The following is a 13337-nucleotide window of genomic DNA, read 5'->3' as shown; positions in this document are numbered from 1 at the left end:
GCGGCCGCGATATTCACGAGAGCAGAACAGAGGACGCGGGCTATCGCAGAGACCCCGAAAGAAACACTAGTCTGCATTAGGAAATTATCTCGGGGCTGGTTGTTCCGCTCCGAGCCCCTTCAAGGTACGGCCCTGAACTATAGAGCTTCAACTATTGGAGTGGAATATGTGCATATGTCGGCATAAGACCTGGGACTCGTAAAAGCTACTGTGTACTTGACTACTCAGTTGTCTTTCCCAAATTTGTGATAATAGAAAAGCATAGTTCACTTTTGATCGAGCAAAATTGTGAGATCGCATACAGTTTTTACTCAAAATATATATCCAAGATATTATCTGTTTGATACGAAGGGGCTCCCCCGACCACGATGGCGCATTTTAATTCAGACAAAGCCATCGCTATAACCTTGAAGGTCCTTTACATGTAAACCCAGAAATGGGTGACCATTGTTGACCTAACGAAGTATACAATAGTCTGTCAGAACATCTTACCTACCTAGGTATCATATCTCCGAATGACCGGTAACAGTGTTGATTGCTTTCCTTCTATTCTCACTTTCCACAGAGTATACGTAGGCAAGTATTGCTCGAAGTGTGTCTTACATAGTATTCAGTATTGGTGGACGTTTCGTCTCGTAATCCACTTAATTCCCGGGGCCGATTAGCCCCGCATTCAGGCGTCTCTGATGATTGTGCCAACTTGGACGAGATTCCTTCAACATTTCAGTGGCTTTGTTCAATATGGATCCCCTGTCTATTATCTCAGCGATAGAGCTCTGCTTTAAGTAAGTTATAGATCACAATCGACTGCTCAAACTAATCATATGGAAGATATGGCACATATTTGGTTCAAATATGCACTGACTTTGCAAATGCCAAAGGGGAGTATGCAGAGAAATTTCTCCGTGTGGAAACTTACTGGATGAGAACGGAGCTTCAGCTGAAGGTGGTGCAGAGTATTGCTTCCGAGCTCAGTGAAAAGCATCGAAGGATCCAACATCAGACGATTGCAATGCTAGCCACCAAGTTGGAGATTGCTGTCAACAATCTTCAATCCATCGTCAAGCGTCATCCTGTCGGGGAACAAGAACTGGGTGTACGTCGGTGGAAGTATGTGATCACGAAGGAAAAGATCGATAGCACCATCGAGGATCTCAAAGAATGGCAGTCACTTTTTGATCCATCGTGGTATTTGATTATGAAGCTCGCAGACAAGCAAGTCGATTCCGACCTGAGCACAAATCGAAAATCTTCTGCCATAGATTTTAAAGACCCGATAGCTCCTGCGCAGTCCCTTAGAAGGGCTCTGGATCCGACAAATGCGAAAACTCCACCTGTTCGCCTGTCAGCGGACTTTCTGATTTCTATTAATCCACAAAAAATCCCATTTTGCACAGCGGAGGCAGGCCGGAGACCAGAGAATGGCCAATCCCTAATCGTGGAACGAGTGGTACCTTTGCCAGGGGCTAATGTCGGGGATATTGGCAAAGGTATACGAGATCTCGCCAGACGGCTGTCTGGGTCTGATGCCATGGAATTTGGTCTCCTTAGCTGCAAAGGATATATCCAACACCGCAACTCCGAGTCCTCTCGATCTACGCCCAATGCATTCACCATCATCTTCCGAATGCCCGCACAGCAGGTTCAACCTCGCTCCCTCCGAGGTTGTTTCCAGGATATAAACCACACCCACTCACTCTCCGACCGATTCAGATTGGCGAACGAGCTTGCGAAAGCAGTGCATTCTGTTCATTTGTTTGGGTTTGTCCACAAAAACGTACGACCAGAGACCATCTTACTTTTGAAAAGTGATGAATCGTCGATTGGATCCGCCTTCCTGATTGGATTTGACAGCTTCCGCATGGCCTCTGGTAAAACTTTGCGCAAAGGCGAGGCGTCATGGGAACGCAGCCTTTACCAACATCCGGACCGCATAGGAACGGTTTCCACCCAGGATTATGTCATGCAACACGATATTTATAGTCTTGGGGTATGCTTGTTGGAGCTGGGCTTGTGGGAGTCTTTCGTGTCATACGATGATTCAATTCTGGACAGCAATGGAAATGCTCCGACACCTACTCGTGGCTCTATTCTGGGAATGGACCAAGGGCTATATTTCCAAAAGCATCTTCTCTTCTTGGCACAGGGTGAACTACGGAAGCGAATGGGGACCAAATATTCCGATGTTGTTGTCACTTGTTTGACATGTTTGGACCCTGAAAATGTCGACTTTGGAGAGGAGGCCGATTTTGAAGATGATGATGGCATTGAAGTGGGTGTGAGGTACATTGAGAAGGTATGTTGCTTCAACTTAAAGCTGAGGGAAAATTGACCTCTAACACATTACCGGGAAAGGTGACGATGAAACTGAATAGCCTGTGCGTCTGATCCAATCGTCACAACCTTGATAGAGCGTAGGGGCAGAAAATAACAAAATGAACAAAAATGAATGTGTTCGAGGTATAGAAGCCAAAACGGGAACGCGTGCAAGCTGGGATGAAAGACAATTTTTGTTCTCGATTCCATTGGACCAGCCCACTAGGTAGTCATTGACCAAGTCATCTCCTGTGACCAATCTCCTGATTCTACCGATACTATCGCTCTTGGAAGAGCATGCCAACAAATTTCCATCAGAGGAAAATGCCACATACTGCTCATCGCGCATGGCATAGCGATATTCGCCAGTTTCAGCCACACGCTTCCATACGCACCCTTTCCGACTATCCTTTCTCGCTTCCAATGCTCTATCCTGCTGACAGGCCGACGCCTTGATCTCACTTCCGGTCCATGATATGTATGAACGGTTTCGACAGTGCAATCGGGTAGGTAATGTGTTTCCAGCTTGGAATCCCGAACCAAATCTGGGATGTTGGCTATCTAGACGGGGTGATATAGAAGCAGAGACTCGAGGTCCAGCGGGGTAATCAGACCCCATCAGATGTATCATAGGAGCAGAATCAAATGGCCAATGGTTTGTGGCCAAAGTGATAGGGAAGGTGATACGTTGCTACGAGTGTCAGGCGGAGATAGCAATGGCTCCAAGGGAGCCGTTCGGGAGTAAATTTAAGGTTAAAATAGATAAGATCACCTCTGGAGTACTGTGTAATTCGTATATTTGAAATAGTAATTTGATTATGCACTAGAATATGCATAGTAGGCATATCAAATCAGTCAGGGTTATGGGGACAAATGGTGAATCAGAGCTCCGAATATCCTTATTAGCTTGTGAGCCTATGACTTACGAGGCAAGACACAGCACATGGTGAAAGTAAATAATGCGTACTTTACAGAGTACTCTGTATATTTTGATCTGCGTTCTGCAACACCCAAGGTGGCCCCAGGTCATATTGAAGCAACCTGGGTAGCCCGCAAGCTTGGCGTGCTCAACTCACTAGCGCAGATCACCCTTGTGTGATGTTTTTGTCGTACGAAGGACTACTTAGCCACCCCCTTACAACCCGGATGCATCAATATGGCAACCTAAGCCATTCAAGTCCATTGTGTGGCCAATCAGGATTTCAAATTAAAGAATGCATGGCAATTGCGGGATCTTGTTAATAACTTGGCTGAGCTGAAGCCGCACATATGATCCCCTGCAGGACAATGTTTGGGTCTCCCCTTTTCTCTGCCCGGAATGCCAAACACGGAAGTGAATGTTGAAAAGAAGCATGTCCCCATCATCTAACATGTTGTCAAGCTCCCATTCAATTTCACCAGACCTACATCAATGGAGAAGATATCAAGTGACCCTCCACAGCAGGAACTCCTGAATGATGCACCCGATGAAGGGGGATCGCCATCTCCACCCCCAGTCAGCGCCTGGAAGGTGGCCTGCCTCACTATTGCCCTCTGTTTAGGTATCTTTTGCATGTCGTTGGTAAGTGAAATGCCGTATAGAGCGCATAGCCGTCAAAATAACGGTCCAACCAGGCTGACTTTTCCAGGATGTCACAATCATCACAACCGCGATTCCTCGCATCACCGATCAGTTTGACTCCCTAGACGACGTGGGTTGGTACGGTAGTTCTTTTCTTCTTACCACGTGCGCCACGACTCTCGCCTTTGGTAAATTGTATACATTTTACTCCACAAAATGGGTATATCTATCCGCCCTCTTTCTATTCGAAGTCGGTTCAGTTGTCTGTGGAGCTACCCCTACCTCAGTTGGTCTGATCGTGGGTCGATGCATCGCTGGCGTGGGCGCTGGGGGTATCTTCTCCGGTAGTCTTCTGATGATCGCTCAAACTGTTCCTCTGCATCGTCGCCCAATCTTCACGGCCTTACTTGGTACTATGTACGGGATTGCTAGTGTCGCTGGTCCCCCGTAAGCTGAAATCGTTTCTTCCTCTTGTTTTTCCTGTCTTCTAACCGCATCAGATTGGGAGGCGCCTTGACAGATCGAGTCTCTTGGCGCTGGTGCTTTTATATCAACTTGCCTATCGGTGCTGTCACCACGATCTTCGTCCTGTTTTTCTTCCATGCCCCTGCTTCAGTAAAAAGGCGCCCTGGCTTCCGCAAAATGCTGGGAGAGCTAGATCCTCTCGGCACCTTTTTCTTTCTACCTGCCATCGTTTGTCTTCTTCTGGCCCTCCAATGGGGAGGCACCCAGTACGCTTGGAATAACCCTCGAATCATTGCCCTTTTCGTGGTCGCTGGTGTTCTCATAATCGCCTTTGTGGGCGTTCAGATTTGGCAGAATGAGAAGGCCACACTCCCACCGCGTATCGTCTGCAATCGAAATATCTGGTCGGCAGCCTGGTATGCCTTTACGCTTAACGCTACTTACTTTGTCTTCTCTTACTACGTATGTTGAGCCCGACGCAGTTTCGTGTTCGCCAAAGCTGACTTTTTAGCTTCCTATCTGGTTCCAGTCAATCAAAGGGGCCACGGCCACTAAATCGGGTATAATGAACTTGCCGAGTATTATCTCAGTCGTCATCGTCTCCGTTCTGTCCGGTACTCTCGTCACCGTATTCGGTTATTATAACCCCATCATGATCTTGGCCTCTATCATTTTGTCAGTTGCGGCCGGTCTGCTCACTACCTTGAAGGTAGACTCGGGGGCCGGCGAATGGATCGGCTACCAGATTTTGATGGGAATTGGCGTTGGTTTGGGAATGCAACAACCGTTCATACTGGTGCAAAATGTGTTAGCTGATGAAGACGTTCCTACCGGGACAGCCGTGGCAACATTTGCCCAGACCCTGGGAGGTGCGATCTTTATTTCCGTGGGTCAAAATGTCTTCCAGAACCAACTCAAGAAAGCCATACACATTGAAGACCCCTTGGTGGATATTGCCAAAGTTCTGGCGGCTGGTACAACGACATTGCGCCAGAAGCTTCCAGTTGAGCAGCTGCCAGCCGTTCTGAGATCTTACAATACCGCCATCACCCAAGCCTTCTACGTGAGTGTGGCTTTGGCAGTGCTGTCCATCTTCGGCACAATCGCGTTGGAATGGAAGTCTGTGAAGAAGCCAAGAGACACCACAACTGCACCCGCCGCTGATGAGGCGAGTTGAGTCTGACTCTGATTTAGGTGTGTGTATAGCAGAGCTGAGCGATATAATTGGTGTCCCTTTCAGTGATCGATTGGTGTTGCTTTCAAATATCAATGTCCGGGTCACATATGTCGGATCTAGGGCAACGCTCCATCGCTTCCCTTTTCCGTTCTCGGTCTTTCATCTTTCAAACTTCAATGATATAATATAATGTATTTATTCGCGATATTATGCATCAGCTATCAGCATACCCCAGCACCCCATATGGGCTATTGTATGCACTTCAGCTCCACTTCACTCGGAAATTCCCGACGTATGCACACTGCCACACCCTTTCATACATTTCGCTTCAGCACTAGTCGCTCGACTTCATCCAGTCCCGTCAACTTCCTGACAGAGCTATCAAATGTACCGAATGGTAGCATACTCCCAATCCGCACCAGCCAAGCTTGGGTGCCCCTCCAAATAGTCGGAGCGCTGCTGTTTAGGAGGTCCGTCACGACAAGCTTTGCCCATTGGTCAGATGGCATACCAGAACCTTCGAAGATGGTTCCCCGAATGGTGCGCTCTACCACTCCCTTTGCGCTTTCATAGATTGAACCAGCTGGTAAGGAAACGGTGTCCTCCTTTCGTTGATTCTTTTGAAAATTCGACAGGACATTGCCTGTTTTGAGGTCCACGACCCTGATACCAAACATCTTGACTTCTAGACGTTCTACATCTGAAAAGGCTGCCATTGCTGCCTTCGAGGCATTGTATGCAGACTGGAAAGGCACTGGACATAAGGAGGCAGCTGACGTGTTGTTGACAATCATTCCCTTTGATTTCAGCAGCAACGGTAGGAACGCTTGGGTGACTGCCAAGGGCGACCAGACATTTAACTCGAAGATTTTCTTGGCCTCTGGAATTGAAAGGTCGGACACTGGCATACCGTAACCACCACCAGCATTGTTGACTAGGATATCTAGTTCCGGTACATTGTTCAGACACTCTGCAATTGAACTATCCGACTGTACGTCTAAGCAAAGTGTCGTAATGCCTTGCGCTGTCATCTCGGTCATTTTCGAAGGGTTTCGTGCTGTAGCGTATACTTGCAGCCCAGCTTCATGGAAGGCGATCGCGAGAGCGGCCCCTAGACCGCCATCCGAGCAACCGGTTATAAGGACTTTTCGGGCAGGCGACATGACTCAATTTATCGGAGGTTTCAATCGCCAGACAAATATTGACAATAGAATGCAGAGATTATCAAATACCATCAATGCAAAACAAAAGTGAAGAACGATTTATACTTGGGGTGTCGTGACGTCAATCGAGCTGGGTACTCCGTAGATGATGTGTAGACAATCGACCTCACGGAAGAGCAACTGGATGCTTGAACTCTTTCAAACACAATCTACACTGTAAATAAGTCTATCGTCAAATACAAAGATATTGGTTTGCACGAAAAACCATTGTCAATGGCCGTATTTGTTCAAGGTGAGGCTTGGCACGCCTTCAGTTGATCAACCGAGGAGACCGAAAAGCAACGTCCTAACAGAGAGAAGATGGGTGACATTATGAGAAGAACCCGAAGATCCTCATAAGGCGGCGGCGCCCGCGGAAATCGTGAGGGCCCATGACCCGGTCCATGGAGTCCCATATCCAAGACTCAAATCAGGACCATATCTTCGTGTGTTGGGATTAGGAGGTAATTAGGCCCTCCGTTGAGACCTCGGCGTGAAAGGTGTAGATAGGTACATCTTTAGTGCTAGTTGAATCATCACCTCATCCCTCCTAGCCATTTTGGTCCCGAATCCAGGTTCATCCACCGGGCTCATGTCGATAGACTGGTCCTCTATCCTTGTGAGCATGATTTGTCACAGGGGCCACGGTGGGCACCCTGGGCTGATGTGCCAGCGTAGGAAGTCGCTTTGCCTTGCCACGTCCACAAATAGTGTCCACAAATAGTGCCCACTAGCGGCCGTGAGGGAACATGGATTTTCCTTGGCAAGCCTTTGCCTTTTGAGTCAGGAGTTCCCCAAAGGGTAAAAGAGCAACCTGTGGTATTTCCACGGAGCCAGGAAATGGACTAACGGATGAAACCCTGTGGACTCAGAAATCCCTTGCATAATGTGACATGTCGATTTGTGCATTCCAACGTAAGACTTCGTACTCCGGACGTAGCACGAGGTCACGGAGGCTATTCAGCTGCACCGCATACCGAGCGGGGCTTTTATCACTGCATGAGATATGTCCTCTCGTTCTGCTGAACATCACAAGCATGAATAATTGACCTTGGTGTGAAATAGAGGGGCGGACCTTGCATTTGGGATGACTCTTGGACACCCAACGTCTCCAACTCACATCCTTTCGGAACAACCACGCATACCTCTATACCACGATGACAGTATCCTCAGTTGAGGCTCCCAAGGCCTCCGTGCCAGCAGTTACACAACCGGCAGACATGCCGCATCGTACGCTTAGCAGGTCGATGACATTTGCCAATCTTGACCAATACCAATACTGGCATGCGGTCGGTCCAATGCTGGGGAGGATGCTCTCCAATGGCAACTACAGCATTCATCAACAATATGAATATCTGTGCCTTTTCGCGCATGTCATAATCCCAAAATTGGGTCCATTCCCTGGTGGAAGGGACATCTACAAATGTCTGCTCGGAGGCACTGGCTCCGTGGAGCTCAGCCAGAATGTCCAGAAACTAGGCCTGACTGCACGGGTTGCGTTCGAGCCTACCAGCTACATCGCCAGCACGGGAGTCGACCCACTCAACCGACACACGGTACACGCTACCCTGGCAGAATTGAGGGCCATCGGGTCTGCCACTGTTGACATGGAGCTGCATCAAATGCTCGTCAATGAGCTGACGTTGACGGACCGCGAGGAAAAACTCATGTCGCCGGAGCAAATCTCGGGAACTGCGTGGAAGACGCAAATTCTGCTTGCTCTGGATCTGGGACAGACTGGGATCACAGTCAAGGAGTATCTTTACCCGGCACTCAAAGCTTCCGTGATAGGAAAGACCGTGGCGGAGTTGTGCTTTTCTGCTATTCGGAAAGTGGACACACAAGGAGTCTTCGAGGCTTCGACCCAGGCTATTGAGACGTATATGCAAACCCAAAGCCAGACAGACCTCTACTTTTTGTCATGCGATCTGGTCGATCCAGCGAGAACTCGAATCAAGCTGTACCTAATGGAGCTGGATATGAGAATGGAAAAAGTCGAGGAACATTGGACAATGGGAGGCAAGCTGATTGACGAAGAGACAGTCCTTGGGCTGAAAATGCTGCGAGAGCTGTGGGTAGAGTTTGGGATTATCGAAGGCATGCGAAATGAGCCAGAGCGCCCATCGTTGCCTGGAGATCCTGACACTATCGTTCCCTTCATCATGAATTATGAGATGAATCCCTGCGAGGCATTGCCAAAGCCCAAATTTTACTTCCCCTTGGTTGGAATTTCGGAGCTGAAAATTGCCAATGTGCTTACTGCATTCTTTGAACGCTATGATATGCCCGAGCAGGCAGCGGTGTATCGTGATAACCTGCAGACATACTAGTGAGTTACCTCTCTAGACATATTTACGAGGAATGCTTCTTGCTAACATGACTTGTGTGATATCAGCCCCAGCAAGGATTTGGCCGTCGCAACGGATCATCAGGCATGGATGTCCTTTTCATACACCAAGAAGAAAGGACCTTACCTTACGATGTACTATCACTAGTAGCTTGAAGCACATCTTTGGGGTTCTGATAGTGTTGTCCGAGAAGTATGAATGGGTTATTAGTTTGTTTCTATGTGATTTAGGGCCTCTCAGGTAACCATCATGAATGAAGCCACATGCCCCGGTAACGATCTATTGCTTCAGATAAATCTACATGTAATAATCACACAAATGTGAAAAGCTAGCTCTTTCTCTCTGAGTACTGAAGGCAACTAAGATAGGGCCCGGCGATTTCTTTGGCTTCTCTGTACTGATATTATAGTTGGCTCTCATATATCAGGATACTGTCTAGTAAGAGAATACAATCTGAAGATAGAAACACTGTGGGACAGTTATCGTCTCGCTGGTGGTGTAAGCCATTTCCGCTAAGATGACTTCTGACCAGTTGCAAAAACAGCAATCCACTTCTGCGGCACCATGCCACTCTCCCCATATGTCTCCTTCAAATGGCGCTCAAGAGCTGGCAGGATATCCTGCTCGTGCTTATCCCTTTGCTCCTGGTTCCACCATTTACTGACAATGATCGGAATAACCGGCTGTGAGATCTTGTACAAGTCCTCAATACTGGTCTCAAATTCCTTGGCGATTGTCGTGACTTGGACTTTCTGGAATCCTGCTTCCTCGAACCTAGATTGAACATAGTCCTCCGAGTCCCATCCTGGGTTCATGCAGGACATGAATTCCTTGGTTGTTGGGAATGGTAGATCAGCGGGGATCGTGGCGACAGCGGCCTCAACAATGGCAAGCCATTCAGCTATGATATGTTAGAATTTGTATTGAAAATACAGTGCGCGAAACATACTTCGTTGCCAAGTCGAAATAGTAAGCGTTCCCCCTGGCTGAAGAATCCGCATGACCTCTGTTCATGTAAATGAGCTTTCCATTGAGCACATATTGCTTGTCAGTGAGCTAACCTTTCATTGCAGCATAGGTATCTGGGAAGGAGGTGAAAGCTACATAGCACGGGTTTGATATCAGTACTCTGGGGTCAACATTGAATTATTCTGATATTTTACATACCAAGGGCTGCCAACACGTGGGTATAATGTCCGGTGGGAAGCTCGGTGTTTTGCGCATCCACCACCTTGGCTGTTGAATTCTCCCATTTTCTCTCCAAGATCTTTCGCTTCACATGGCCGGTGAGCTCAGTTGAGATATCACCACAGGTCAGTTCCCAGTTCTCCTGTGACTGGGAATCCAGTGTGTCATGGAGGGCATCCGAGACAACGCCCGTTCCGCAGGCAAGGTCCAGGATCTTCAGAGGCCGCAGACTAGACTCATCGAGACCAGAGAGCTTTATCAGATCTTGGGCATAATAGCGGGTGATCTTCTCCGCGATCATATAGGTCTCTAGGATCCCCTCGCCGGCGTAGAGCTCTTTGAAGTTGGTGGCGCGAGTCATAATGGAATTATGTGCTGATTGATTTCCAAGTTTGATGCGTTTGGCAGAAATTGAGGAAATCAATGCACGGAAATTGTTTCTTGCGTTTTATAGGTAAGGCATCGGTGCAGTTTCCTAATAGGACATTTGAAACAAACTATATGTTTTGGTTCTACAGCATACGCACTTCGGATCTATACTACATCCATGCCAGAGTAGTCCATGCAATGCATTAGGTGCAAGAAGCAGGTTTGAGAACGTGCATATGGACGCTATTTAGGCCGATCGAAATTCTTTCTCGATTTAGACTAGGCCGTTATAGCACACTGCATAACTCTGCATTACATTCCATGAGTCACAAGATCATGCATCCCTCATTCCAAGTGCCCCATATGGCGTAAACATCCCCCCAAGGACAATCTTCACAGCTACTTGCATCGCCCTATCTTGGTGGCGTAGTCTAGCCCCGTAGATCATTTCATTCGGAGCACCACGAGCTCCATAGCTCGGGATATTTCCGTGTCGCTTATCGGGACCTACCCTGGCTTTGATATACCTTGTGTGCTCAACAAGTAGGCTCACTAAATCGACAAAGAACTAAGAAGCAAAAATGAGCATCGTTTCTGGGGTTCCAATCTCCTACTTTGGGACGGCATTCGCAATTTTGTTGCTCATCGCTGGAGTTACTTTGCTGTTTGTATTCCACGGAGGCCAGTCATTTACCACCGTAAACTCGCATTCGTGGGATCCTTTTCGAAGCAAAGCAAAGCGCGAGTTCGAATCAAATGCAGAAAGCCTAATCAAGAATGGACTACGAATGGTCGGTTAGACCCCAATGTCTTTTCAGCATGCATGGTGTTTACTAACCCCCACAGGGATCGTCGCCCTTCCATATGGTAACTAACATGGGCACCTATTTGGTCCTTCCGGACCGGTACGCCGAGGAATTGAGGAATGATGAAAGATTTAGTGCCTATGAGGCATTAAACGATGTAAGCTTGCTTGCCTCTTCGCCGAATTTTCATTGTGCATAGTTGCCTGATTTTGCGAACTGCAGGTAATTCTACTGGAACTTCTGGGGTTCGAGACTATGTTTCAGGGTTCATTGCATAATCATGTATCCGCTACTGCCATACATGCTATGAACAGGGAGCTAGGTAAGCAAATCGGTGCTTGACTATTTGCTTCATGCATGATTAATACCAGTGTCACAGTCCATTTGACTCGTCCGCTCTCGGAAGAAGCAGACCACTGCCTGCAAGGACAATGGACCGGAAGCTCAGGTATGTCTCAAGTATGCATCAACCGAAGCCGAGTGTGCTGTCTGATGCATTAACAGAATGGCATACTGTTTCAATTCACGAGACTGTTCTGGCACTGGTTGCTCAGATGACTACCCGGGCATTTGTCGGATCTGAGCTGTGTCGCAACGCAGAATGGCTCGATATTGCCATAAGCTTTACAATTAATCGTGCTATTGCCGTACAGGCAATCCAGGCTTGGCCATGGTTCCTGCAACCTGTTGTCCACTGGTTCTTACCCACCTGCAAGGCTGTTCGCCGCCAGATTCAGCGCGCTCGGGACATATTGATGCCAGTTCTAGAGCGCGAACGGCAGACTAAGCACAACAGAGACTCGTCCGTCGACCGGGTATTCTCCACGTTAACCTTTATTGATGATTATGCCCAAGGATCGCGTTATGATGCCACCATGGCCCAGCTAAGACTGACTGCTGTGTCGGTCTTGACCACCTCAGATATGGTGGAGAAAGTACTGGCAAGAATATGCGAATATCCCGAGCTGATCGAGCCACTTCGTGAGGAAGTAGTCTCGGCCTTTGAAAGTGGTGGCTTGCACCACAAGTCCCTACTAAAACTGACACTCATGGAGAGTGTGATGAAAGAAAGTCAACGGCTTGAACCTGCTACACTCAGTGCGTTATTCCTTTTGTTCCATTTTTGATTCTCGGTTTAAACTCTCGATCAATCTTACTGACGAATTGACCTTTCCAGTATCGATGTTCCGCGTGGCTAAAAGCACAGTCACTTTGCAAGATGGAACAACTATCCCTAAGGGCACCAGTCTTGCCTTTGCAAATGATCTTCGCCTAGATCCTCTGATGTATCCGAATCCCGAAACTTTCGACGCTTACCGATTCCAAAGAATGAGGAAAGTGCCGGAGCAGGCTAATCTTGCCCCATTCACCAAGACAAGGACTAGCCATTTGGCTTTCGGTCATGGGAAGCATGCTTGTCCAGGGCGATTCCTTTCGTGCGATGAAGCTAAATTGATCCTCTGCCATATTTTGCTAAAGTACGACTTCAAAGCAGTTGATGGACGGGTTCCGAATCTGAATATTCGTGGCATGTTTATCCAAAGGGATGCGGGAGGGATGCTCTCGGTGAGGAGGCGCCAGGAGGAAGTGATACTGTAATCAGCTGTATATATAACTCTGGAGATGTTCCTCTAATTATCAAAATTGCTTTCCGACAGCCTATGGCGGCAGAAGCTTTAGGAAAAGTGTCGTAACTCTACAAGTTCAAATCAATCGAATTGTTGAGAAGGGTTGTAACACGGCATATCAGTTTATGTCCAAATATATTGAGGTTTTTTTGATAGAAAATCACTATCTTTTACCGCGGTTGATTAAATTATGTTCAGTCAAATCTTTTTATTCACCACGCCTTGAGGTACAATGCCAATATCTTCAGCTCGAAATGTGTGCTTGAGCAGGAAGTAA

The 13337-nt window shown here is 47.7% G+C and overlaps 6 protein-coding genes across 6 annotated transcripts; 4 read left to right on the top strand and 2 right to left on the bottom strand.

Annotated features, from left to right (window-relative positions):
• Nucleotides 1-741: 741 nt before the first annotated feature.
• N7500_007417 (uncharacterized protein) lies at nt 742-2388 on the top strand (the record flags this gene model as incomplete). Its single annotated transcript, XM_056678561.1, has 3 exons — nt 742-785; nt 832-2296; nt 2356-2388. 3 exons carry the CDS (start codon nt 742-744, stop codon nt 2386-2388), a joined length of 1542 nt encoding a protein of 513 aa, XP_056533561.1.
• A 1339-nt stretch (nt 2389-3727) lies between these two features.
• On the top strand, nt 3728-5519 carry N7500_007416 (MDR family MFS transporter; the record flags this gene model as incomplete). The annotated part of the gene is made up of 4 exons (XM_056678560.1): nt 3728-3877; nt 3945-4324; nt 4378-4804; nt 4854-5519. 4 exons carry the CDS (start codon nt 3728-3730, stop codon nt 5517-5519), a joined length of 1623 nt encoding a protein of 540 aa, XP_056533560.1.
• A 314-nt stretch (nt 5520-5833) lies between these two features.
• Nucleotides 5834-6682, bottom strand: N7500_007415 (Short-chain dehydrogenase/reductase SDR; the record flags this gene model as incomplete). Its single annotated transcript, XM_056678559.1, has 1 exon — nt 5834-6682. One exon carries the CDS (start codon nt 6680-6682, stop codon nt 5834-5836), a length of 849 nt encoding a protein of 282 aa, XP_056533559.1.
• Nucleotides 6683-7878: 1196 nt separating this feature from the next.
• On the top strand, nt 7879-9216 carry cdpNPT (putative dimethylallyl tryptophan synthase; the record flags this gene model as incomplete). Its single annotated transcript, XM_056678558.1, has 2 exons — nt 7879-9050; nt 9117-9216. 2 exons carry the CDS (start codon nt 7879-7881, stop codon nt 9214-9216), a joined length of 1272 nt encoding a protein of 423 aa, XP_056533558.1.
• A 365-nt stretch (nt 9217-9581) lies between these two features.
• Nucleotides 9582-10618, bottom strand: N7500_007413 (class I SAM-dependent methyltransferase; the record flags this gene model as incomplete). The annotated part of the gene is made up of 4 exons (XM_056678557.1): nt 9582-9970; nt 10019-10075; nt 10131-10169; nt 10237-10618. The coding sequence occupies 4 exons, from the start codon at nt 10616-10618 to the stop codon at nt 9582-9584; spliced, it is 867 nt and encodes a 288-aa protein (XP_056533557.1).
• Nucleotides 10619-11207: 589 nt separating this feature from the next.
• Nucleotides 11208-13031, top strand: ftmG (cytochrome P450 monooxygenase ftmG; the record flags this gene model as incomplete). The annotated part of the gene is made up of 6 exons (XM_056678556.1): nt 11208-11417; nt 11473-11589; nt 11655-11754; nt 11812-11880; nt 11937-12530; nt 12610-13031. 6 exons carry the CDS (start codon nt 11208-11210, stop codon nt 13029-13031), a joined length of 1512 nt encoding a protein of 503 aa, XP_056533556.1.
• Nucleotides 13032-13337: the final 306 nt, after the last annotated feature.

Source organism: Penicillium coprophilum (genome assembly GCF_028826855.1).
Source record: "Penicillium coprophilum strain IBT 35676 chromosome Unknown utg000004l_segment0_segment0, whole genome shotgun sequence".
In the NCBI taxonomy this organism is placed as follows: domain Eukaryota; kingdom Fungi; phylum Ascomycota; class Eurotiomycetes; order Eurotiales; family Aspergillaceae; genus Penicillium; species Penicillium coprophilum.
The sequence above is the reverse complement of the archived record's forward strand: the minus strand, read 5'-3'. Positions and strand labels throughout refer to the sequence as shown.